The sequence below is a fragment of the Schistocerca americana genome, chromosome X (assembly GCF_021461395.2).
Source record: "Schistocerca americana isolate TAMUIC-IGC-003095 chromosome X, iqSchAmer2.1, whole genome shotgun sequence".
Taxonomy (NCBI): Eukaryota; Metazoa; Arthropoda; class Insecta; order Orthoptera; family Acrididae; genus Schistocerca; species Schistocerca americana.
Genome location: NC_060130.1, coordinates 941,200,680 through 941,228,217, shown reverse-complemented (window position 1 = coordinate 941,228,217; position 27,538 = coordinate 941,200,680). Strand labels below are relative to the sequence as shown.

Here is a 27,538-nt window from a genome sequence, read left to right as displayed (position 1 = left end):
AGTCCTAACAACGAAAATAGCTACGACAGTTACTGAAGATGAGGGCGGCATAAATAATTCCCCCTACTCTTTACTCGAAATGTTCTAGTTGCAGTCGATACATCAGCATATTAATCATAGCTACACTTTCTTACCAAATCACGTTGACAAGAATGCAAATAAAATCCATTTGCCTATTCACGTGGTAATTCAGATCCCAGTATTAATGCCACCGCATTTTAGAAGTGGGAGCATTCCCTAGCTTAAGAAACACTTCGGCTAATGAACGTTTTCTAGCTGTGGCGAGTCTAATGGAGAATTCGAAACACTGGAAAATACGTTCGGCAGCTATGTCGCCGTTTATTTCCTGGGGTGGTGCAGAATTATCCTACTAAATTTACTCGCTAATAACAGTATTTTGTTATTACGATAAACATCCCGAATGATTTTCACATAAGTGGTGACATAAAGGTAGAAAATTTAGGTTTTCGAGTCCAGAAAGCTCTATGCAACAGAAATGCAATCATTTTGCCATTTTCATTGCGAAATTGCCGGCTTATTCATGTCTGGGGTAATAATAGAGGGCTGTTTGCCTGGGTTGTCTGCTAGCGTAGTGCAAGGTGTTTGCTACTGCAAGGGAGGTCTGGTTTGTTTTCAGTTCTAATCTCGATGGAGACAGATAGAATATCAGTAAAGCAATTTTAAGAAATTCTCGCGCCCCCAATACGTTGTATTGTTACCTTTATTCTGTACTGGTGCCATGTGGATGTCAATATGAAACTCTTGTAGAATTTCATACTTGTTACTGCCTAGTTTTTCCGGTTCTGTCAATAATTGAATTGACTTAAATGTGGTACTCAATGTTTTTTAACTGAATTTCGTTATGAATCTTCACGCATTGCTAAATTTGCACACTTTCATGGTAGGTCGTCAACGGTAATCCAGGATCACTGGTCTGAACGTTCACGCAGACCTTTTCGCGGCCGAATGCGCATAATATTTTGCTAATTCGTAACGATCTGGGGTACTTTGTCTTTTAAAACAGTTACGTTATCTCGATAAGCTGAAATTCATTTTATTAGTACAGTTCATACTAATTAGCGTTTCTTCTTTCATTTATATCTTATATTTACGTGTTGTGTTTAACACACTAATCAGCATTAATATAGTCTTACACATGATTGAAAACAGTCTGACAAAGTTCGGATAGTTTTTCAATTTCACGCCTGTGCATAGTATGTTGGTAGCACTTCGTCGCCTTGCCTGATAAGCTGTGTAGCAGACTTTAAAGCTATGCGGATCAGCATAACGAAAAGACGAGGGGTCTCGTTCGTTTTGTTCACGACTGTACATGGCATTTGTTGGCATAGAGGGAGGTGGCATCAGTGGTGACAAGCAAGTTGTTTGGTGGAAGTACGACAGGACAGATGTCACACCATCTAGGAAATAGTTGGTGTCTTTAATATAGGAAGCAAGTCTTGTACTATGGATTGCAGGTGTTGATCAACTAAGCCAGGATGGCTCCTTCCTATCGCAACCTTTTCATGGGTCACTTGCAAGGGGTTTTCCTGGAATCCATAAGCCTTCAGCCCCTGGTTTGGTTCAGATACACTGATGACATCTTTGCCATATGGACTCATGCTGAGGCTGATCTATTAAAATTCTTGGAATCTCTAAACACATTCTCCCAATTAAATTTCACCTGGTCCTGTTTTTAATACCATTCCACTTTCTCTCGCATTGATCTCATCCTCACTGAAGGTCAGCTACACACTTCTGATCATGTTAAACCTTCTAACAAACAACGGTTCTTACAGAATGAGACTTTCACTTTGCAGCGGAGTGTACGCTGATATGGTACTTCCTGGCAGATTAAAACTGTGTGCCAGACCAAGACTAGAACTCGAGACCTTTGCCCACGAAAGGCAAAGGTCCCGAGTTCGAGTGAGTTATAGCTCAGACTTTGCATACCAACTTGACAGATATTTCTCCAACGTATAAATAAGCATTTAGAATTGATAAACGAGAATGTAGAAATTATAGAGGCATCTCATTAGTTAGCACAGCCTACAAAGTGTTCTCCAAGATTTACCAGAAAATGCTGGAACCATATAAATAAATAAATAAATAAAAATTTAAAAGGCAACACAGATAAGAAGCAAATATGATTTCTTTAAACAGATCCACCACTGATCAGATATTTGTACTGAAAGAAGTCATATCAAAATATTGGGAACACAACAAAACAACGCCCATATTATTTGTTGATTTTAAGAAATCTTATGATAGCATAAACACTTAAAAGTTTTGGGAGAAAATGTAGAAGTTGGGAATACCAAAGAAGATTACAAATCTTGTAAAAGTTACACTGGAAGGCTCAAAAGGGATAACGAAAATGGATGGAGAATATTCCATGGCTTTTGACATAAGCACAGGAGTTAGGCAAGGAGATGGAATATCACCACTCTTCTTCGGTGTAATAACAAAGGAAGCACTGGATGCAACAACTGAAGCACAGGAGGTAAATAGCATAGGAATAAATATGAATGTACTGGCCTTTGCAGATGATATTGCATTAATTGCTGAAAATCTAGATGACCTGAAAATATTGGCAAGAAAGCTATTTCAAAAAGGGGGAGGAGATTAGCGTTTAACAACCCGTTGACAATGAAATCATTAGAGATGGACCACAAGCTCAGATTATGGGGAAGGAAATCAATTGTGGCCCTTCAAAGGAACCATTCTGGCATTTGCCTGAAGCGATTTAGAGAAATCATGGAAACCTAAATCAGGATAGCCAGATGCAGGTTTGAATCATTGTCCTCCTGAATATGAGTCCAGTGCACTAACCACTGTGCCACCTCCCTCAATGCTATTTTAAAAAAGCAAGGGAAGTTGGATTAGAGGTAAATGATGAGAAAACAAATTTCATGAGGGTAGAAGGAAATTGCAAGGCAGAAAGGTATGAAATCATACAGATTGATGACCACATTTTTGAAGAAGCAGCCACATTGAAGCAAACAAGTTTATATATTTGCAGATTGTAGTAAATAACAGAAAAGATGTGAAACAAGAAGGAGATGTGAGGATAAAAGGAGCATTCAGAGGATCACATTCACTCAACAAACTACTGTCATCAAAATTCCATCACGAGGAACCAAGCTAATAATATGTAAACTATAATCAGACCAGTATTACCCAATGCGGCAGAAAAATGGAGAGTATATGAGTATATACACATAAAGATAAAAGTTTTTAAAAATAAAATCCTGCAGAAGATATTTGGACAAATTTGTGAGAGAGGAGAATGGCGAAGAATAAGAAAAACAGTGAGCTCAGGGAGGTATATGATGAAATATATATTGCTGTGAAAGCCACGATGAGGAGGCTGAGATGGGCTGTGCATGTCTATACAGGGTGATTCACGAAGATACGCAAATATTTTAATATGTTATTCTAAAAGTAAAACTAAAGAAAAAAGTTCACATAAACATAGGTCCTCAAATGTTTAGTTACAGAATTACAGGTAATAAAAGATTTTGCCTGAAATTTGTTAACTTTGCTAACATGAGGCAAAACTGTACGAGGTTAAAGTAAAGCACAATTTCTATTTACTTTGTTGTTATTGGTCTGGTGAATCTAATAACACATGTCCCAGACGTGTACCTGCAGTAGTTTTCCAGAACATCCAGAGAAGCAAAAAAGTAATTTTGTGTGATTTTTAATTTATTAACTACTTGGACCAATTTGTTTTTTAAATTCCAGACAATTGCACAATGTTTTCAACCGAAGCTGTCGAGAATTTAATTTTGGAAAAATGATGGTAATATTGTTAACTGAAACTGTATGAATATGTCAGATAATCTGCTTTCATTAATACCATAGCACACGTGAATTCATGTCAAACCAGAAAAAACAAAACTCAATTTTAAGGAAGCTGTACAGTGTACATACAATTTCACAATACATTCACAATAAATGTTCCAAAATGTCTCCACCAAGTTCAATGCATTTAGCTGCACGTGTATGAAGATATTTTGTTGCTCATTTCACTTTCACAGGGTTGTTCTTAATTTTGTCTATTGCATCCATAATACGAGCAAGTAATGCCTCACATGTATTGACTTTGCACTCATAAACTACACACATCAAAAAAAGTTTTGCATCATCTCAGTTCCGAGTTCTGCAACCTGTACAGAAAATTGGAATAGAGATCAACATAAACAACATTTTCACCCTTTCTATTGCTTGTGAAAACCACACATTGCATGTTGTACCACCATACAGCGAGATCTTCAGAGATGGTTGTCCAGATTGCTGTACACACCGGTACCTCTAATACCCAGTAGCATGTCTTCTTACATTAATGCATGCCTGTATTCATCAGGACATACTATCCACAAGTTCATCAAGGCACTGTTGGTCCAGATTATCCCACTCTTCAACGGTGATTTGGCGTAGATTCCTCAGAGTGGTTGGTAGGTCATGTCGTCCATCAACAGCCGTTTCAATCTATCTCAGGTATGTTTGATAGGGTTCATGTCTGCAGAACATGCTGCCCACACTAGTTGAGCGATGTCATTATCCTGAAGGAAGTCATTCACAAGATGTGCATGATGGGGGCGCGAATAGTCATCCATGAAGACAAATGCCTCGCCAGTATGCTGCCAATATGGTTGCACTAATGGTCAGAGGCTCGCATTCACGTATCGTACAGCTGTTACAGCACCTTCCATGACCACCAGCAGCATACGTCAGCCCCACATAATGCCACCCCAAAACAGCTAGGAACCTTCACCTTGCTACACTCGCTGGACAGTGTGTCTTAGGCATTCAGCCCAACCGGGATGCCCCCAGACATGTCTCTGATGATAGTCTGGTTGAAGGCATATGCGGCACTCATCGGTGAAGAGAACGTGATGCCAATCCTGAGCAGTCCATTCAGCATGTTGTTGGGCCCATCTGTACCACGCTGCATGGTGTCTTGGTTGCAAAGATGGACCTCGCCATGGGCATCGGGAGTGAAGTTGCGCATCATGCAGCCTATTGCACACAATTTGAGTCATAACACGACGTCCTGTGGCTGCACGAAAAACATTATTCAATATGGTGGTGTTGCTGACAGGGTTCCTCCGAGTCATAATCCATAGGTAGGGGTCTTCCACTGGAATAGTAGCCCTTGGGCAGCCTGAGCAAGGCATGTCATCGACAGTTCCTGTCTCTCTGTATCTCCTCCATGTCTGAACAACATCGCTTTGTTTACTCCGAGACGACTGGACACTTCCCTTGTTGATAGCCCTTCCTGGCACAAAGTTACAATGCGGACGTGATCAAACCGTGGTACTGACCGTCTACGTATAGTTGAAGTACAGACAACACAAGCCGTGTACCGCCTTCCTGGTGGAATGACTGGAACTGATTGGCTGTCGGACCCCCTCCATCTAATAGGCACTGCTCATGCATGGTTGTTTATATCTTTGGGCAGGTTTAGTGACATCTCTGAACAGTCAAAGGGACTCTGTCTGTGATAGAATGTCCACAGTCAACGTTTATCTTCAGGAGTTCTGGGAACTAGGGTGATACCAATTTTTTTGATATGTGTGTGTCTTTCATCCATCCCCATACACAAAAATCCATTAGTGTTAAATCGGGCGATCTGGGCGGCCACAGACGTATAGTACCATGACCAATCGATTTCTGGGGAAAATGTTCATTTAAATGTGTAATAACAGCATTGGTGAAATGTAGAAGCACGTCGTCATGTTGAAAATGCATTTGCAATCACGTAGCAAGTGGAATATCTTAGAGCAAGCAGGGCATTTCTTCTTGAAGGAATTGTACGCATGTATCGCCAGGTAGACATCCTGGGAAAATGAATGGTCCAATGAAGTGTGTGCTGATTACACCACACCACACATTTATGCTAAATCATTGCTGAAAATTGCGTTGCATTGTTGCATGTGGGTTTGCTTCATACCATATGTGTTCGTTATGTAAACTGTTTATACCATCTTGAGTAAACTGTGCCTCATCAATAAATAAAATGTATTTGTGTAACTGCCGATTAGTATTTAATCAGTTGCACAACTCCAAGTGAAGGGCAGGATCTCCCGGATGTAAATGATGCACTTTTTGTTTATGATAAGGATACAGATTATTGTATTTCAGTGTACGCCATACCTCAGATTGTGAATGCCTAATTATTGAGAGATACTTTGTGTACTGGTACCCGGGCTACGTTGGACAGCATCCATAATATCCCCATCATCGTCTTCATGTATCGAGCGCTCATACTGATTATGAATGCTAGGTAGAGAACCTGTCTCCCGTAACATTCAAAACACTCCACTAATAATTTGTGCATTCAGAATCCTCCAAGTTGAATAACGTACGTGATATTTGTTAACTGCAGCCAAAGCATTACCATCACATTTGCCATAAATAAACACCATATCGGTGTGTTCCTTGGTTGTAAATTTGAAAGGCATCCCTATATCATAAATAATGTACAGACTACAAAAATTACTGTGTGGTTTCACTTAAACACACAGTTGTTGTTATGTTATTTCACTGAACAATACAGAAAACTAACTCATTTCAAGTTTAGGAAATGACTGAAACAACTCTCTAACGGTTGCTAACAATGACATAAGTGTTCCTACATTCTTAATGGAAAATAAACAAATTTACTTGTATAATGATCTTTGCTTCTGTGGATGTTCTGGAAAACTACTGCAGATAAACATCTGAGACATGTTTTATTAGATTCACTAGATGAATGACAACAAAATAAATGGAGATCATGCTTTACTTTAACCTCGTACAGTTTTGCGATGACTTCTATTAGCGAAGTTGCTAAAAATCCGGCAAAATTTTTAATTAGCTGTAACTCTGTAACTAAAAATTTGCAGACCTATGTTTATATGAACTTTTTTCTTTAGTTTTACTTGTAGAGTAACATATTAAAATATTTGCAAATCTTCGTGAATCACCCTGTAGAAAAGAGGAAGGAATAAGGTTGACAGAAATGTCAGAGAAGAAACCAGAAGGGCAAAGACCTTTAGGCAGACAAAAAATAAGATGGAAGGACCAGGTGGCTAAGTATCTTCACATACTTGGAGCAAGGGAAGAAAATGCCAAGGGCAGAATTCTGTGGAGGAAGTTACTTGATGAGGCCAAAATCCGACTGCTGTTTAGGGGGCTAGGAGAATGAGTAAGCTAACTTAAAGTACTTGCAGCTCAAATAGGCTGAGTTATTTACTTTGGATTCCTCAGTCAGGATTAAAAGGCCCATATGCATGTTGTAACTTATTTTGTCATGTAAATTTTATTCTGTTAACCTTAAGCACTAGTGGGTTAAATGGGCTCAATTGTCTGCCCAGATTTTCTCTGTCATTCTTGGATGCCCATGCACCATTTACTATTTATTTGTAATGTTAATTTAATGTATATTTTATGTGTTTGTTTTACAGTCTGTACTGAACTGAGCGACTGTTGGGGTTGTGGACTGATCTCAAGCTGGTTATTGATCACTGGTTAATCCAAGAATTTCAGCCCCATTCTTTCACTTTGAATTAGTCCTTGGTTTCCCTTGTAAATAATAACTGCTTATGCTTGTTGCTTTGCCAATGCTTCCTTTCCAATTTTAGAGGCAATGTGTAAGTTTGCTGTCTTGAAAGTTTTTTGCACTTTAAGTGTTATTCATACTGTGGTTACTGTAATATTGATCTTCAAGTAGCCACAATAATTAAATCCACTGAGCACCTCTGTGGGCAATTTTCCAATGTTTGCTAATTTCTTAGGTTTTGATTGTTATACACTCCAAGAAAAAAGAAAAAGAAGAAGAAAATGATGCAGCATCAAGGAATTATCTGAATGGGACACAAACTGGCAGATGTGATGTGCATGTACAGACAAACAAATGATTACAATTTTGGAAAAAATGGATGTTTTACCCAACACAGACTGAATAAGTCAATAATGTGTTGGTCCACCTTTGGCCCTTATGCAAGCTGTTACAGCTCGGCACTGATTGATAAGAGTTGTTAGATGCCAAATTCTGTCCAATTGGCAGGTTATATAATCAAAAACCTGAGCTGGTTGGAGGGGCCTGTCCGTAATGCTCCAAACATCATCAATTAGGGACAGATCCAGTGACCTTACTGGCTAAGGTATGGTTTGGTAAGCACAAAGACAAGCAGCAGAAACTCTCGTCGTGTGTGGGTGGGCATTATCTTGCTGAAATGTAAGCCCAGAATGGCTTGGCATGAAAGGCAACAAAATGGGGCATAGAATATCATCAGTGTTGCTGTAAGGGTGCTACAAATGACAACCAAAGTGTTTCTGCTATGAAAAGAAATGGCACACCAGACCATCACTCCTGGCTGTCAGGCCATATGATGAGCAACAGTCAGTTTGGTATTCCACCACTGTGTGGGGCATCTCCAGACACCACTTCTACCTGGAATCTTATTGACTGGAGTAGAGCTGCCTTCAGTGATGAGTTCGGCTTTGAACTGAGCCCCAATGGCTAGCTTGCCACATCCTACCTTGGTCGGCAAGGTCACTGGATCTCTCCAAATTGAGAACATTTGGAGCATTATGGGCATAGCCCTCCAACCAGCTCAGGATTTTGATGATCTAATGCACCAATTTGATAAAATCTGGCACAATATACCTCAGGATGACAACCAACAACTCTATCAATCAATGCCGAGCTGAAGGTACAGACCTGGTCAAATGCTTTATTGACTTGCTCACTTTGTGAAGCTCTTTCTATTGAATAAACTATCGTTTTTTTCTGAAATTGTAATCATTTGTCTGTCTGTATATGTACATCACATCTATAACTTTTCACTCCATTCACATAATTCCTTCATGGTGCATTGTTGTCTTAGACTGTAAATTAAAAAACGGAACTGACCGAAAAATTCAAAGGACAGTAATTTAAAGTTTTACTTACTAACTATGGTGTTCCCTTAAGCTTAACTGTTCATGTTAAATTTGGCCACTGTGGCAAATAAATATGTTGAAAATGATTATCTTTTTAATGAAAAGTACCTTGCTATGCCCAGATCAACACTTCCTGACATTTCTAAATCTTTGTACAAAAAAGGGAAGAGAGTCATCTGGCTGATAGTTACAAACTCCTCAAGTTTTGAACAAAGAAATTTGTCTTCTAAATGACATTTATTTTTTTCAAAATTTCTAGTTTCTGGTGGTCTTTTACGTACTACAGCAACATACTTCTTCAAAAATGGAATAATCTGAAGTTCTGTTCCCATTTCTCCCAATATATCCAACACAACAAAATTTGAGAGGAAGCTTGGAAATCCTGGTGAAATATGAGGTTGCCCTTCTTGAAGAAAAATTGAAAGTATCAACTTGCCCTAAGAAAATCATGAACATCATAAGCATTTTTATTGGGGCAGTTTTCAAAGCTGCACATTCACTACATGAAATGAACAAGTGTAATAATAAAACATTTGTGGTTGATTATCTCCTTCATCATTTAAAAATGCTTGCAAATCGTGCAATGTCTTTAAGTTCACATTTGGCCCATTTATTGAAATTTGAGTTATATGCTCAGGTGATAAATTCGAACCATTCAGACGCTCCAGGAAGCTTGACTGTAAAACAGAAGCTCTGGTAGAATTCAAAAGCATAGATGTTAAATATCTTGTATCAATCTGATTCTCTTAATCTCAGAAATGAACCACCAAGTTCATTTTTCCTATTTCAACAACTTTGTCTAAACTCTCATTATTTTTTCTTTTTTTTGTCATCAGTCTTCTGACTGGTTTGATGTGGCCTGCCACGAATTCCTCTCCTGTGCTAACCTCTTCCTCTCAAAGTATTACTTGCAACCTACGTCCTCTATTATTTTCTGGATGTATTTAAGTCTCTGTCTTCCTCCACAGTGTTTGCCCTCTACAGCTCCCTCTAGTACCATGGAAGTCATTCCCTCATGTCTTAACAGATGTCCTATCATCCTGTCCCTTCTCCTTATCAGTGTTTTCCACATATTCCTTTCCTCTTCGATTCTGCACAGAACCTCCTCATTCCTTACCTTAACAGTCCACCTAATTTTCAACATTCGTCTGTAGTACCACATCTCAAATGCCTCAATTTTCTTCTGTTCCAACTTTCCCACAGTCCATGTTTCACTACCATACAATGCTGTACTCCAGACGTACATTCCCAGAAATTTCTTCCTCAAATTAAGGCTGATATTTGATATCAGTAGACTTCTCTCGGCCAGAAATGCCCTTTTTGGCATTGTTAGTCTGCTTTTGATGTCCTCCTTGCTCTGTCCGTTGCTCATTATTTTACTGCCTAGGTAGCAGAATTCCTTAACTTTATCTACATCATGAACATTGATCCTGATATTAAGATTCTTGCTGTTCTCATTTCTACTACTTCTCATCATATGATACATGAGAGAATTCAGCTTCTCTGACATTGTTAGATAGCAGACTCTGGAAATGACAGGTCAAATCCATAAGCAATTATACACTGGTGTCCAAAATTAAAGCACCAAATGGCAATTTTGAATTTATTTTACCACAAAACAGTAAAATCAGGTGATAGCAAAGTAGAAACAATGTAAAGAACGTAATCAATGGCAACATGCATAATGGTATACACAAATGTTCTTCATTTCTTCCCGCCTTAACAGATTTCCACACACGTTCTGACAACTGGTTAATGTGCTCAGTGTGGCGTGTGACTACTTTGGCACAATACTGTGAATGATGTCATCAATCTCATGTTGAGGCAACAACGCCCATTCTTCCTGCAGAGCTGCTCACAAGTCTTGGAGAGTGGTTGGTGAATCCTGACATGATGCAACCCATCTCCCTAGGGCATCCCAAACATGCTCTATGGGATTCAAATCAGGAAAGCGAGCAGGCCACATCTTCCATTTCCAAAAAAGCATCAACCACCCACGCTCTATGAGATCGAGCATTATCGTCCAGCAATATGAAGTCTGGGTCCACAGCACCTCACCTCAACCATGCATGAAATCCCAAAATCTCCTCACAGTACCTGGCAGCAGTTAAATCTTGTTGATTCATCCATACAATTTCACGAAGAGGTGTTTGAGTGGTCAACGCAATCCCTGCCCACACCATTAGGGATCTGCTCGATATTGGACTCTTTCCACAATTTTTTGGTCCAAAAATCATGTTCCACATGCCCTCCAAAAGCAAATCTGTTGAGACTCACTCTCCAGATCAAACTGGCACTCATCTGTGAACAAAAGCATTGGCCCACCATTTGAATATCCAGGCGGCATGTTGATGACTCCACTTTAGATGTTCCCTTCTGTGAAGACACGCCAGAGGTAAACAGACAGCAGATCTCCAACAATAAAGGCCACTCTACTGAAGCCTTCTGTACATTGTTTACCTCGATATAACACATCCAGGGGATGCTGGGAGGTAATATGCCAGTTGCAGTGTACTACTAAGGTGGTATCATCATGCCCTTACAGCCAAATAATGGTCTGGCTAGTGTGAAATCAATTTTACTCTGATCGCCCTTACTGTCTCTAAAATGTGATTGAAATTACAATAGTGTTTTATATTAATTATTAAAAATCTTTAAAGAAATGTCTTTCCAAAGGAGACATGGATTAAAGAGATTTAAATAAAAGAGGGAGTGAACAGAATTAGAGAAACAGCTGTTCTAATTTATACTCATCCAGCAACACAGACGGCAGCACTGTCTTGGGTGGAGCAACAGTTTACATGTCATTTAAATTATGCGTATACAACTCATATACCTCTATGTTAACAAAGCTGCAGTTCCTAATTTCAAACCACAGTAGCTGTACTACCTGATGGATATACAAGTCCCCTAGAGATGACAAATATTTTTTACGAGCTCTGGTGAATCTTTATATATTAAATGGACTGTGGAGTTATCTGGATGTGTACAACACGTCTAGGTGAATTAGTTGGTGGATATTTTTACTGGCCACGTGATTCTGGCATAACAGTTTTAGAGTCATTAAAGGAAAGTCTATGCTCAGTAGTGCCGTAATACCCAGATCATGTAATATAAGTTGAAGGTGACTTTCACCTATCGAGTTTACACTGGAGCTTCTACGAATTCACTGGAGGGGATACAAACAGGCACTCTTGCAAAGTACTTTTGAACACTTTTCCAAAAACTGTCTTGAGCAGGTAGATAGACAGCCTACATGCAATGGAAATATTTTAGACCTTATAGCTGAAAACAGGCCTGACGTTATTGATGGTGTCAGTATAGAGACAAGGATTAGTGATCCTGATATCAGCGAGACAATGTTTACTAAAAATAACACATAAATCAGGAAGACTAGGAGGGTATTTTTGCTACAAAAGAGCAGAGAAGCAGTTGCTAACATCCCTCTTAGACAATGAATGGACATCTTTTAGTTCCAGTATGACATAAGTAGAGGAATTATGGGCAAAGTTTAAACAGATTGTAAATCACACTCACAGAAGCATGTGCCAAGTAAGTGGATTAAAGACACAAGAGACCCACAGTGGTTTAATAATGAAATGTGGAAAATGCTGAGGAAGCACAGACTGTTGTACTCTCAGTTAAAAAAAAAAAGGGCAAATGACAACAGGCAAATGTTAGATCAGAGTTGTTGATCTGTAAGAAGATCAATGCACAAAGCAGACAACTATAACCATCATACATTAGCAATGGATCTAGCTGAGAACCCAACAAAATTCTGAGCCTATGTAAAATTTCTTAGTGAGTGGAAGGTTTCTATCCGGTCATTTGTTGGCCAATCTGGTGCAGCTATACAAGATAGCAAAAGCTGAAGCTTCTTAATTTCATGTTTAAGAAATCATTCACACAGGAGGATCATACAAACATATCATTGTTTGAACATCACAAAGATTCCAGTATGGAGGACATAGTAATAGGCATCCCTCATGTAGAGATGCAACTGAAAGAGTTGAAAACAAATAAGTCAACAGGTCCAGATAGATTTCCAATTTGGTTTGTCCTCTACGGAACTGTTCTCTTACTTAGCTTGCATTTATCGTGAAACCCCAAGCAACTGGAAAAAATGCAGGTGACTCCTGTGCATAAGAAGGGTGAAGGGACAGACCTGCAAAATTACACACCAATATCCTTATCTCGGTTAGCTGCAGAATTCATGAACATATTCTCAGTTCAAATACAATAAATTTCTTTGATATGGATAAGCTTTTGTTCACAAATCGGCACGTTTTTAGAAATCCCTGTTTGTAGAAATCTCAGCTTCCCCTTTCTGCACGATATTCTGTGAACTACAGGTGGAGGGCAAGAGGCAGATTCCATATTCCTTGATATCAAAAAGTGTTTGACACAATGCCTCACTGCAGACTGTTAACAAACATATGAGTGTATAGAATAGGTTCCCAGATATGTGCATAGCTCAAGGACTTCTTAACTAATAGGACCCAGTATGTTGTCCTTGATGGTGACTGTCCATCAGAGACAAAGCTAAACATAACAAGCATTCCAGGAAAGTGTGGTAGGACTGCGGTTATGCTCTATGTACATAAATGATCTGATGTACAGAGTAGGCAGCACTCTGCAGCTGTTTGCTGGTGATGGTTTGGTGTATGAGAAGCTGTCGTCATTGACTGACTGTAGGAGGATACAAGGTGACTCAGACAAATTTTCTAGTTGGTGTGATGAATGGCAGCTAGCTCTAAATCTAGAAAAATGTATGTTAATGCAATTGAGTAGGAAAAACAATCCTGTACTGTTTGTATACCACATTTCCAGTATGCTTCCCGACACAGTCAGGTCGATAAATATCTAGGCACAGCACTGCATAAAGCAATATGAGATGGTATGAAGGATTGTCGTGAGAAAGGCGAATGGTCACTTTGATTTATCAGGAGAGTTTTAGGAAAATGTGGTTCATCTGTAAAGGAGGCCACATGTAGAACACGAGTGTGACCCATTCTTAAGTATTACTTTACTGTTTTGGAATCCCCATCAGGTCGATTTAAAAGAAGACATTGAAGCAATTCGGAGATGGGCTGTTAGATTTGTTACCGGTAGCTTCAATCAACATCAAGTATTACAGAGATACTTCGGGAACTCAAAAGGGAATCGTTGGAAGGATAGTGACATTCTATTTGAGGAACATTATTGGGAAAATTTGGAGAACTGGCATTCGAAGCTGACTGCACAGTGATCCTACTGTCAACAATGTACATTCTGTGTAAGGACCATCAACATAAGTAAGAGAAATAAGGGATCATACGGAGACATACGGACAGTCATTTTTCCCTTGTTCTGTTTGCGAATGGAACTGGAAGGAAAATGACTGGCCGTGGTAAAACATACCCTCTGCCACACACTTTATGGTGGTATGTAGAGTATGTACAGGGTGTTTCAAAAATGACTGGTATATTTGAAACGGCAATAAAAACTAAACGAGCAGCGATAGAAATATACCGTTTGTTGCAATATGCTTGGGACAACAGTACATTTTCAGGCGGACAAACTTTCGAAATTACAGTAGTTACAATTTTCACCAACAGATGGCGCTGCAAGTGATGTGAAAGATATAGAAGACAACGCAGTCTGTGGGTGCACCATTCTGTACGTCGTCTTTCTGCTGTAAGCGTGTGCTGTTCACAACGTGCAAGTGTGCTGTAGACAACATGGTTTATTCCTTAGAACAGAGGATTTTTCTGGTGTTGGAATTCCACCGCCTAGAACACAGTGTTGTTGCAACAAGACGAAGTTTTCAACGGAGGTTTAATGTAACCAAAGGAGCGAAAAGCGATACAATAAAGGATCTGTTTGAAAAATTTCAACGGACTGGGAACGTGACGGATGAACTTGCTGGAAAGGTAGGGCGACCGCGTACGGCAACCACAGAGGGCAACGCGCAGCTAGTGCAGCAGGTGATCCAACAGCGGCCTCGGGTTTCCGTTCGCCGTGTTCCAGCTGCGGTCCAAATGACGCCAACGTCCACGTATCGTCTCATGCGCCAGAGTTTACACCTCTATCCATACAAAATTCAAACGCGGCAACCCCTCAGCGCCGCTACCATTGCTGCATGAGAGACATTCGCTAACGATATAGTGCACAGGATTGATGACGGCGATATGCATGTGGGCAGCATTTGGTTTACTGACGAAGCTTATTTTTACCTGGACGGCTTCGTCAATAAACAGAACTGGCGCATATGGGGAACCGAAAAGCCCCATGTTGCAGTCCCATCGTCCCTGCATCCTCAAAAAGTACTGGTCTGGGCCGCCATTTCTTCCAAAGGAATCATTGGCCCATTTTTCAGATCCGAAACGATTACTCCATCACCCTATCTGGACATTCTTCGTGAATTTGTGGTGGTACAAACTGCCTTAGACGACACTGCGAACACCTCGTGGTTTATGCAAGATGGTGCCCGGCCACATCGCACGGCCGACGTCTTTAATTTCCTGAATGAATATTTCGATGATCGTGTGATTGCTTTGGGCTATCCGAAACATACAGGAGGCGGCGTGGATTGGCCTCCCTATTCGCCAGACATGAACCCCTGTGACTTCTTTCTGTGGGGACACTTGAAAGACCAGGTGTACCGCCAGAATCCAGAAACAATAGAACAGCTGAAGCAGTACATCTCATCTGCATGTGAAGCCATTCCGCCAGACACGTTGTCAAAGGTTTTGGGTAATTTCATTCAGAGACTACGCCATATTATTGCTACGCATGGTGGATATGTGGAAAATATCGTACTATAGAGTTTCCCAGACCGCAGCGCCATCTGTTGTTGAAAATTGTAACTACTGTAATTTCGAAAGTTTGTCTGCCTGAAAATGTACTGTTGTCCCAAGCATATTGCAACAAACGGTGTATTTCTATCGCTGCTCGTTTAGTTTTTATTGCCGTTTCAAATATACCAGTCATTTTTGAAACACCCTGTATGTAGATGTAGACTGCTGGATACAACATTTTTGGGGGTAGTGCTAACTTGCCACTGCCTTCTAAAACCACACCTGACTGATACACAAAACAAAATTCATGACACTCACTCAATTTGATTAGTTTTTCATTATTTTTGTGACCACCTGTTCATTTTCATTATTTTTCCATTAATTTCATGGCCAGTAGACACTTTGTGGAAGACCACAAGAGACACGCTTGAATTAAAGACTGTGTAAGGCAGTGACGCAGTCTTCCTCTACTACTGTTCAACCTACATATTAAAGAAACAATGAAGAGAACAAAACAATGATTCAGAAGTGGGATTAAAATTCATTGTGAAAATATATCAATGTCAAGATTTGCTGATGACATTGCTATCCTCACTGAAAATGAGGAAAAATTACAGGACCTGTTGAATGGAATGAACAATCTACTAAGAACAGACTATGAATTTAGAGTAAGCCAAACAAAGACAAAAGAAATAAGGAGTGGCAGAAATGAGATAGCAATAAACTTGGGACAAAAAACAAAGGAAAATATCACACAATTGGTGGAAACATGGAAGTGAGTCATGGACTGTATGGAAATCAGAAAAGAAGAGAATTAATGAAGTAACAGAAGGATGCTCAAAATTAAGTGGAATGATAATTAATATGGAAGTCCTCCACAGAACTGACAAGCCATAAATATATGGCAAGCATTTTCTAGAAGAATGGCGTATGTTGAGACATCAGGGAATACCTTCTATGGTACTAAGAGGAAGCCACAGAGGACAAAAATTGTAGCAGAGAATAAATATTGGAATATATCCAACAAATAACTGAGAATGTTGGGTGTAATTGCTACTCTGAGCAAACTGGCACACAAAAGGAAATCATGGCATGCTACATCAAACCAGTCACAACACTGATTGGGAAGGGAACTAAAACTGCATTAAAAGTGGAGCAAGTGTAGATATCAAGCCAAGCTAAAGCTCAATCTATTACCATACATCACAAAGACAGACACACTGCTCTCTCTCTCTCTCTCTCTCAAACACACACACACACACACACACACACCATATATTTGATTTTGTGTAATCATTCCGTGTGAAGTAGTTGTTGGAAAAGATTTATTCTTCTGGGGGTTTATGAGTTCGTGCTTGTGTTAAGTATGATTAGTCATGTGTTGTTTATGTGTTTATGGACAAAATGTAAGTGTTATTTTATTTTTTTGCTAGCAATTGATATGACACAAAAATTTAATAGTTATTCACTCTGAGTTGTGTTGGGCGATAATATGAGGATGATCATAAGGTTTTTGCAGGAGTTAGGCTTGATTCCCGACTACATGAGGTGTCATGTGTAATGAGATTATGAAGCTGACTAGTCCCAGCTTCTCAGACCAGCAATCTGTATTTGTGGCAGTGCTGCTGTGACAATATTTGGCAATCAACCTGATGAAGGAGCTGATTTGAGAGAGCTAGGTTCATCATCAATATTGCTTTAATTACAAATTATTTTTGTTATTGATCACCTTAACATTTTTGTGCACAAGATACAATGTGCAAAGTGTGGTGGTTTCATTTTCTTTTTGTAGGGAAGTGTGTACTGCGCATGTGAAGTATTGGGGGAAGTTGCGGCGGTGCGGGTGTGGGGTTAGTGGAGATCAATTAATACGTCTTAATTTGGGAGCAGGAAGTATGAGAAGGTTGGTTCTCACGTTGGCTTGGGGGGGGGGGGGGGGGGGGGTATGTCTAGAGGTGTGTTTTCAGACTGTGTTTTTCAGGTCTTTCAAAATCAAGTTATGAGGGTACTTGTGGGGTTGATGGAAGAATATACTCAGGGGGGGGAGTAGTGTCATGTCTGAAGCTGTTTCATCTCATAGGCTTATGGGAGAAAAGGTGGTTTGATCATTTGGTATTGAATCATAGTATTGAGGTTAAGAATTATGACATTAGGATTGTACAAATGCAATATAGGGGTTTTTGAGGGCCATCAAAACCTTTTTTTTGGGGGGGGGGGCACTCATCCAAGTGGGGAGAAAGGGGGTGACATTTTGGTCATTTTGGTATGGTCTGTTAGTCTTTTTCTGTGTAATTTGTGTGTGTGTGTGTGTGTGTGTGTGTGTTTTTAGTTTTTGTTCTTTCTATTTCTTTGTTGGTGTTGTGTTTAGGAGTGGCACTGATTTGGTTGAAGGGGGGAGGGTTTGGAAGGTTGGGGTTGTTTCAAGGATTTCATTTCATATTTATTGATTGGTGTGTGTGGTGTGAGGAGGAGGGGGGGAGGGGGTTGGCCAATCTCGTTGTATTCATCTAAGGTGTGGTTTCAGTTAAGTAATTTTTTTTTATTTGTTTCATTTGATTTATAATGCATTATGTAAGGTTCATTTATTTTGGTGTATAGTTTTTTGTTTTTATTTTAATTTTTCAAGTGAGTTTTTGATGTGTGTGTGGGTTTTTGAATTATTGGCTTTGTTTGGGCTATGGAAGTTACTTGAAATTTGCGATATTTGACTTGTGTTTGGGTTCTAGGTAATGATCGCTTCATTGGCTATAAACAAAGTGAAATTTGTGGTACCATACTTGCAGGTATGTCTTGTTTCTTCTCTCTCTCTCTCTTTTAAGGGCTTCATTTCGGCAATATAAGCCACGTGAAATGTTGTATGATCCCTGTGGTTTTGTGTTTATAGCATTATGCCATATGTTGAGAATTATTTGTGTTTGATTTTGTGGATTCTTTTTGTTTCGGGATTGTGCTGTCATATATTTAGCTTGTCCCTGCATTAATCCCCAGCTTCCCACAGTTGTCCCATTGTCTTGTATCATTTATATTTTTGTTTAGTGATGTTATGGTCACTATATTGTATATGCTGGATGGAGGGGTGTCCGCCGTCTGGATGACATGTGGGTCAAAGCAGACGAGTGAACTGGACACTTCTGTAATGCCAAGCTGATGTCCTTGCTGATTGGACATGGAACTTTCCTCTTTACCTTGTGCCATGCTCATTGATGTTAAAAATTTTATTATTTCTTAAATTTTTTTAACATACTTACAAGGTTCCAGTGCTGCATGTACTTACAAAGCAGTGGGTGAATTGACAGTTTTTAAAGACGGTCTTGCAAGAATCTATTTGTAAGCATGTTGCATTGCTCTTACAGTTTTTTTCTGGATAAAGAAAATAGCAGAGCTTACTGGTGTATTATCCCATAAATAATTCCATACTGAAGGATGGTGTGGAGTTGGGCAAAGCAGGAAATTCAGCCACAGTGGAAGCTTGTTTTAACTGACAATAAATGTAGACTGTAATATAATTTATTTTTCTTACATATGTGTGCTATTTGAAGTAATTTTTAAGCCAAACACCTAAAAAATTTATTTCCACCGAGGGTGTAATTCTGTTCCCGTTTGTCACACTGGCATCACACTTCAAGCAGAAATCTGGGAATGTTTTGTATGTTTATCAATAGCTTATTCCCTTGAAACCGTCCACTTTTGGGGTTGGTGCTTTATTTATTTATTTTATTTTTTTACAGCTGCCTGCAGTTAATTTTGGGTTTTTCCAGTAAGTAGGAAGGTTGTCACCTGTAAAGTTGTAAGTTGGTGAAGCCAATGAATGTGAATACAAAATGAAAGCCCAAGGTCTACAAGCATTCCATATAATGTACCTTTCTTTACAAGTGACTAAAACTATGAAACAATTTCAGAAACACTGTGATCACACTAGATCAACCTCTAAAAACTACTTCAGTGCATATTATGTACATACATGATACCATACACAAACCAAGAAAAATCCAAGGAGGGACCACTATTACACATAACTGTCTTGAAATGCCAGTTTTTAAGCATTCTGCACATTTGTCTGCACCAAGAAAATTTTAATCTAATTGCCAAACCATTGGCAGAATTGCAGTTCTGGTGGATCACCAACAGTTTCATCCCCACACACATAGGGCATATATGTTGGGCTACTGCTTTCTGCCATGATATTTCTCAATTGATCATATGGTCTTAATTTTGTCCCGAGAGATTCCTATACTCTCGGTTATGCATTGAGTTAATTTGTCTGGTGGTATTATTCAGCACTCTGCAGTGCTGGCTGTAGTGAAATTCTGAAACACCACTGTGATTGTCATTCATATTATGATACAGCTCTGTTTCCTTCTACATGATATTTTAATTGTATTCATTACCAAAACTGGTTGCTTATTAATACTGCACAGAAAGTGGTGTACAGTTGATGAAATGTATTATAAGGGCAATAAAAAAGTGTCTGCGCATCCTCATCCGACAGGATTCGTCAACCCTACAAGGTCTTTCTTTGGTGGACCGAAGGCAAGATAACCACATGGGGAGATCAGGACTATAGGGCAGGTGCTTGAGTGTCTTCCACTTGAGTTGGGTAACTTCTGCATTAAGACATTTGCAATATGGGGATGTGGATCACCAGCAGCTGCACCCCAAGGTGCACCATTACACAATGATGGTTTTCAACAGATGTGCTGCACCATATACAGTCTTCATTTCCAATATTTTGTCTTCAGCAACCAATAAAACAATAATAGCGCAATGTTCCTGTTTGGGAGCATTTGGTAATAAAGTCTCCGTAGCTCACATTTCCACATTTTCTGCACGTACGTCTAATAGACACCAATGCCACACTAATCCCTTGTTTACACGTCAGTGCTTATATACCCACATCTTGGCTGTGATTCGTTGCATATACGCAACAATGCCTTCAAAGAGAAAATTTTTATCACCCCTGATATTTTTGTGATTTAATTCTGGTTGGAATGTGTACCGACTTTAACATTCCTTTCCCTGGGGACTGAGTCGAAAAGGCAACATTTATATCTCCAATAAAGTAAACTTGGAGCCTTTCTTAAAGCACCCAGAGCTTAGCACACCATAAAGGTAGACGAGGAAAATACTCCAGCTTTTAGTTAATGTTCGTATCTATATTAACTTGCATAAGATCTTAATCAATGATTTTGACAGTTACAATACAGTTTGTGTGTGTGACAGATTTCTCATGGAAAACAGGGGATTTGTAAATACCCGTTACGCCAGTGACATTGGTTGATGTATAGCATGTCTTCATGAAGTAGTGTGCCAAGTATACTGTTACAGCACCTGCGGCAATAAGGCAGGCGACAGCTACCAGGAACCACTTCAAAATAAAAACCTCCCTGCAAAAATGATGAAAACTATTGATATGCCACGTAAATACAAATCACCGTCCCAGCTAATGTTTACTAACGCACCATAGTCGATTAGGTTGCCCTCTATAACAGTTTCCAATAATTACTGGTTGTTTTACACGTATATTCATCGTGCTACACTTTAGGTTACTTTTCTATCACATTAATAACATTAGATCTACGTCCATTTACAAACAGCGCCCAACCAAAGATAACTTAGTGGTTTGCCATCTACACAAGATGCTACTTTCTCTCCTAATTAACCCTTTTATGCATAGCATTAACAGCGTTATTTTGAACCCGCCAACCTCTCATTTTATCAATAAACTATGCGAGCCTTGAAAATACAATTGACTCAAATTAATTATTTTCTTTATTAGTTCTGCAATCTTACAGGTCAAATGCATGACAGGTGTCTTGCAGACACCTAATGCTCGGTTTACACAAGCAAGTTATTGCAGCAATTTACTTGCGCGGAGTAACTTGCCCCGCAATTTACGAGTGTAAACATATCGCCAAGTCGACTTGCGACCGTAGCAATTTATTGCGGAAGTGACTTGCTGCAGGTTTTCCACTTCCAGTGTGAACACCACGCAAGAAGTATCTGCAAGTAACTTGCAGCTTTTAGGATTTATTTCTATTTCCTCGTAGTGGTACTGAAAGCATATGTAAACAGTATCAGCAAATTTTTGACGCAAGTTTCTTGCCAAAGAACTTGCGGAAGAATCTTGCTTAATTCTTGCGCTGCTGTGTAAACACAGCTGCAAGCGGCTAGCAATAACTTGCAGCAATAACTTTTGCAAGCGACTTGCTAGTGTAAATCCAGCTTAAAGAAGCTACCTTTCGAATGATCTTTGGTCGGCGTGACACTTTATGGCATTTAGCTCTTCCGCACTGTTATTGTCATTATTGAAGATTTTGAGGTACTGTGGGAGGTGCGCTGGAGTATTGTTTTGAAAGATAACTGTATGTGTTTACGCTAACATTGTTTCTTATGAGCATAAGTTCAGTTTTATAAACAGCATAATTGTGCAAGATACTTTCATTCTTTACTTACAGTTAGGATTCCATACTGTATCTTACAGGAAAAGGAACATCGTCTGAAACCAGAATAAGTTATCAGAATCTTGAACCAACAGTTTCTGAATGGCTTGAAGATGAAGCTCTTTTTGATGAAGAAGATGACAATGGTTCAGAGAGTGATGGTCCTCAGGGCGATGATTCCGCATATTCTAGTGTCCCAAATGAAGAAAGAAGTGGAGAATCAGATACGACAAAGTACAGAAGTGTTGATTTCCTTATCGTGATGGAACTCAGTGGAGGAGAATTCGAGTACACAATATCATGGAAGTTCCACCTGGTCGAATTAGAGGTACTTCAACTTTTACTACTAAGAAAACATGGGGCTATTTTTTTCTCACTAGAAAAATACTAGATGAGTTCGTGCATTGTACTACTTTATAAGGCAGGCGCATTGGTAATACGATAAAAATGGCAGAATGTTACATCCGAGGAAACGAATGCATTTTTTGACTCCTAATTATTGCAGGTGTAGGTAGAAACTGGAATGTGCCAATCACAGACCTGTTTCAGGATAACGTCACCAGTTTTACTTACTTGGCCACATTTTCAGTTAACAGACTTGAAGACATACGAAGGGCCTTTAGATTTGATGACAAATGGGCCAGAGAGACCAGGAGCAAGAATGACATCAAGGCACCAATTCTCTAGATTAGGGAACTTTTCATAGAAAGCTGCGAACAAAGGATGCATCGTTTAACTATTTGTGAACAACTTGTCCCTTTCAGCGGCTGTTGTAAGTATATTCAGTACATTTCCAGCATATCAGGCAAATACAGAATGAAAATATTTTTGCTATGTGATTCTGTGACTTCATATGCCAGAGATGGTTTGGATTATGCTGGAAAAGCCTATGACCAGTCAAATCAAACCAGTGTTGCGCCTGAACAGTAAAGACACGAATAAAGACATTGATAGGGACCTCAACAGATATTACAGTGGATAATTTTTCTACAAGTATTCCTTTATTTTAAGAACTATTGCAGAAATACCTTACAGCAATGGGACCTATGAGACAAAACAAAACGGAAATTCTACCAAAATGAAAGCTTCAGTGCCCAGGAAAGTTTTATCTTCATCATTTGGTTCCAAAGACAATTTGACAATTGTCAGTTGTGCGCCCAAAAAGACGAAAAGTCACATACTGCTAATTTCTCTGCACAACAATGCCACAGTCAATGAAGGACATAAAGAGAAAGCAGAGATTGTTTTGCTCAATAACAAAACTAAATGAAGAGTTCATTATCTTAACCAGAAGACATACACACACACACACACATACAAGAAATTCTCAAGTAGATGGTCATTAATCTTATGGACAAACATTATAGATGTAGCAGCAGTAAATACCCTGTGTTTATTTTCACAGCAACATCCCAACTACCAGGAGGGTTGATCTGATAAAAGAAGAATTTTCCTCAAGTAAGTAAGGCAAGAAGTGTTACATCCTCATATGGAGAATAGAGTCAGTGTTTCACATCGTCAAAAGAATGTTCCACAAGCCACAGGACATTGTGGAGTTACTCACTAACAGCCAAAGATTTGCAAAAGCTGGAATATCACCAACTCAATTAGACAAAAAAGTGATCAAATCTGCAGCAAATGCAACAAAAATTTTGCAAAACATACTGTGTGATTATTTATAAAGAGTGTGTCTTTTAAGAGCAGAAATCCCCTTGTGAGATTGAAATTTTATTGTTTATTTAAAAAAATTAGATAATGATTTGATATTGTATTTTTTAAACTCAAATAAAAGTCACACTGCATTAATAAATATTATGCTATTCATTCAGAAAATGTATCAAGATTTCAAAATATTGTTTTAATAAATAGCATTTTCTATTTGTTATTGGGCAAGGATCTTATAGACCCCCTCATGTATTTTTGTGAGTCCAGCTACTCAGGCCGATTCACACTAACTGCTAACGGACCATCATGTCAAGTCACAGTCCAGCAGTGTCCGGGTGTATACACAGTGGATGTCACATCATTTCGCTTGCCCAGTACTGAATGGTGATAGTGAGGTTATGAGATACCATCTGTGATAGAAAAAGTCAGAATATAGTATCAGAATTAAGGAACTACCGATGATAAAGTTTATTAATGGCCACATCAAACTTCATAATGGACGTTGTTGTCAGTTTTACATGGTAAATTGCTGACGAGTGAAACAACATTTCAAAACATCTACATTTACCATGTAAAACTGACAAGAACGTCCACACACTTACTCATGGAATAATTGCAGTTTGTCATTGGAACAAAACAAAGTCATAAAATAAAAATTAAGAAGAAAGAAAGACATAAAATACACTACTATATCTGGCATGAGCGGGGGGGAAAACAGGTTAACTTCCGATGTTAGCAGACGACGACAAACTTCCTCCTTCCAACCTTACCGTCAAACTTTCTTTCCGAGAAACCTTTATGGTGATGTGACGTTGATGGTCTATGTGAGTGTCACCATTTCAAATGCTTTGCGGAATATTATGGCGTGATGTGACATGATTGCAAATGCGAACTGACTTTTAAAAGTTGGTGCACACACAGCTATCTGACTGTGCGCATCATATCTGCACAGAAAAATTGTAGCGTGTGGATCACGTCAGTGTAACTCATATACGGAACTCCGGTAATGGCCTTTGACTTGTTGTTATATCCCATCAAAACGTTCCGCAATGCATTTCAAATGGCACTATCCAAATTGGCTGTCGTGTCACATCACATCACGCCCCATCACTGCCAAGGTTTCTCGGGAAGAAAGTTTTGATAGCTGACATCATCATCCATTATTGATCATTTGACCACCAAGCGTATTTCCTTCCAATACACAGTCATGCACTGATCTCCATACTTCATTTCGTCTTGCTTCTAGTGGTTGGTATCAGTTGTTATTCTATGTCTTTGGTATTCGTCATTCTTGTTACTTGTTATAAACTGTTTTTTTTCATTATTTCTTTTTTTGCAATTTATAATTTTATAATGCGTGACAAAATATTAACTGAAGCAGTAAAGTATCTGTCTGAACTGCGTGCCTTGAGCACATTAACTCACTTGCCCTGTACTACAATTATGTATTTTTATTTTAGTTGTTATTCTATGTCTTTGTTATTCGTCATTCTTGTTACTTGTTATAAACTGTTTTTTTTTCATTATTTCTTTTTTTGCAATTTATAATTTTATAATGCGTGACAAAATATTAACTGAAGCAGTAAAGTATCTGTCTGAACTGCATGCCTTGAGCACATTAACTCACTTGCCCTGTACTACATTTATGTATTTTTATGCATGCATTTGTTTTATATACATACATTTATAAATTTTTATACATACTGGTCTGGTATTTAACATTTTACAATGAAGTGGATTACAATATAGCTGCAACTTGAAGTGAAAAAACTTCTGTGGGTAGCATCAGATTGATTAGTAAGTGAAGATTATTTGTATGTTGTCAGGCATTTGTAATGTTTAATAAAAAATTAGACTGAAATAAATAATTAGACTGAAACTTTCAGACACTGCAATAGTGGCAAAATGTTTTGTATAAGAAGTATACATCAAGTAATATATTTGAGTTGTCTGTTGAAGTATGTGTGTGTGGAAGTCTTATTTATTGTTAAGTAGCTCTCTGGAATGTATGTCAAACAGTTTTGCAAACATCAGATGTCAATACTTATATGGTTTCACTAGCTAACCCCAGGACAAGTAAGACACTTGAACTTTTACAAAGCAAACAGAAGATGTAAGGAAAACCTATAAATCTTGAAGGGAAAAGTGTAGAAGGAGATATGACTATCACACAAAAATTTGCACTGGACTGAGAACTAAGCATTAACTTACACAAATCAACTTTTCATGTGGTGTGATGGCAGCTTGTAACTCTGTGTTCCTAGTAATAATTCTGGATACAATGTAACATTACAAATGAAAAAAATTGGTGCTCTGCCTTTCTAAAATATTGATAAAATGCAGAGTCCTTTTCCTTAAGCCTCTTTCACACCATGTAATGACATTTTTCGGACCCACACTTTTTTTTGCGTTATTTTGCGCCTCTGTCTTCCTTCTCCAACATATTGGGTTGGTGCATAAGTTCGTAGCGTTTTTCCATAAGTTTAGACAGATACATATAACACAGGTTTTAGTCATCAATAATATATTTTTCTTTTCTATTTACAGCAGTCTTCCAACGCTGTGGTAACTTTTCTGTTCCACGACTATAGAAATCACTTGGTTTTCAGATGGAGAACTAGGAACGATGATGAGATCGCATTTTCATCCAGAAAGTAAGTTCCTTGAATGTTGTTCGATAGAGAGCGGAAAAAGTGATAATCTGAGGGCGCAAGACAAGATTGATAAGGTGGGTATGGAACGACTTTCCATTTCAACTCTTGTATATTGTTTTTCGTCAGTCTAGCACAATATGTGCAGGCGTTATCGTGGAGTAGCATCACTTCAGCAGTCTTCTTGGCGTTGTTCTTGGACTGCATCTGCAGGACGTCTCAGTTGCTGACAATAAATGTCAGAAGTGATGACTACACCTCAAGGAAGCAATTTGTAGTACACCACACCTTCGCTGCTCCACCAGATGCACAATGTTATCTTTTGTGAATGCACACAGGTTTTTGTATGGGAAGCTGCTTCTTTGTCTGGGCTCAACCATTCCTTTCTTTTCCTCATTTTGCATAAAGATACAATTTCGTAAGATACAGGGTAGGAATGGTCGATGTTGTTTATGAGCCAATTGACGACCAGCAAACAGAGATGTAAATCTGGCCACCCACTGATTTTTGTGATTTTGGCTTAGAGTATGTTGTACCAAACATCCGATTTTTTAACCTTCCTTACTGCATGCAGATTGTTGCAAAATGGTGCAACGATCACAGTTCATCACATCTTCACACTCTCGAATACACTGACGTGTATCATTGTTTATTAATGCGTTTAAACGATCTTCATCAAACCCCCACAGGGCTTCCTGAATGTGGAGCATCACTAACGTCTAAATGGTCCTCCTTAAAACAAGAAAATCATTTTCTTGCTGCGCTGTGTCCAATGGTATTATGCTGATACATGACGCAAATTTTTCTGGTTTCCTCCACTGTTGCCACCCTTCTACTGAACTCAAACAGAAGAATATGTCGTAGATGTCCCGATGTCTCTTCTTGGCACACTATTTCCTAGCGTCCACAGCTCCACTCACTGTCTCCACATGATTATATGTAAACTCAAACAGCAACAGTGAACTACAAATATAAAATGACAATCGAAATATAAACGCATGGCAACTGTAATACCAACATGCAAACAAAAACGAAACGAACTTACGAACCAACCTAGTACAACCACAGTCTA

General features: G+C 38.9%; 1 protein-coding gene across 5 annotated transcripts in view; it reads right to left on the bottom strand.

The window, feature by feature from the left end:
* Positions 1-21,302, bottom strand: part of LOC124555080 (acidic mammalian chitinase-like) — a 183,108-nt gene extending 161,806 nt beyond the window's left edge. For 3 of the 5 annotated variants that reach the window (XR_006968516.1, XM_047128870.1, XM_047128872.1), the window contains exons 1-2: positions 21,170-21,302; positions 20,964-21,094 (exon numbers count right to left, since the gene is read on the bottom strand). Coding sequence is in view for 3 of the 5 variants with exons in the window: in XM_047128870.1 (XP_046984826.1) it covers positions 20,964-21,094; positions 21,170-21,237 (199 nt within the window). In the remaining 2 variants the exon portion in view is untranslated. The remainder of the gene's footprint in view (positions 1-20,963; positions 21,095-21,169) is intronic. The other 2 variants (XM_047128871.1, XM_047128873.1) reach the window with 2 other exon arrangements.
* Between the last annotated feature and the right edge of the window lie 6,236 nt (positions 21,303-27,538).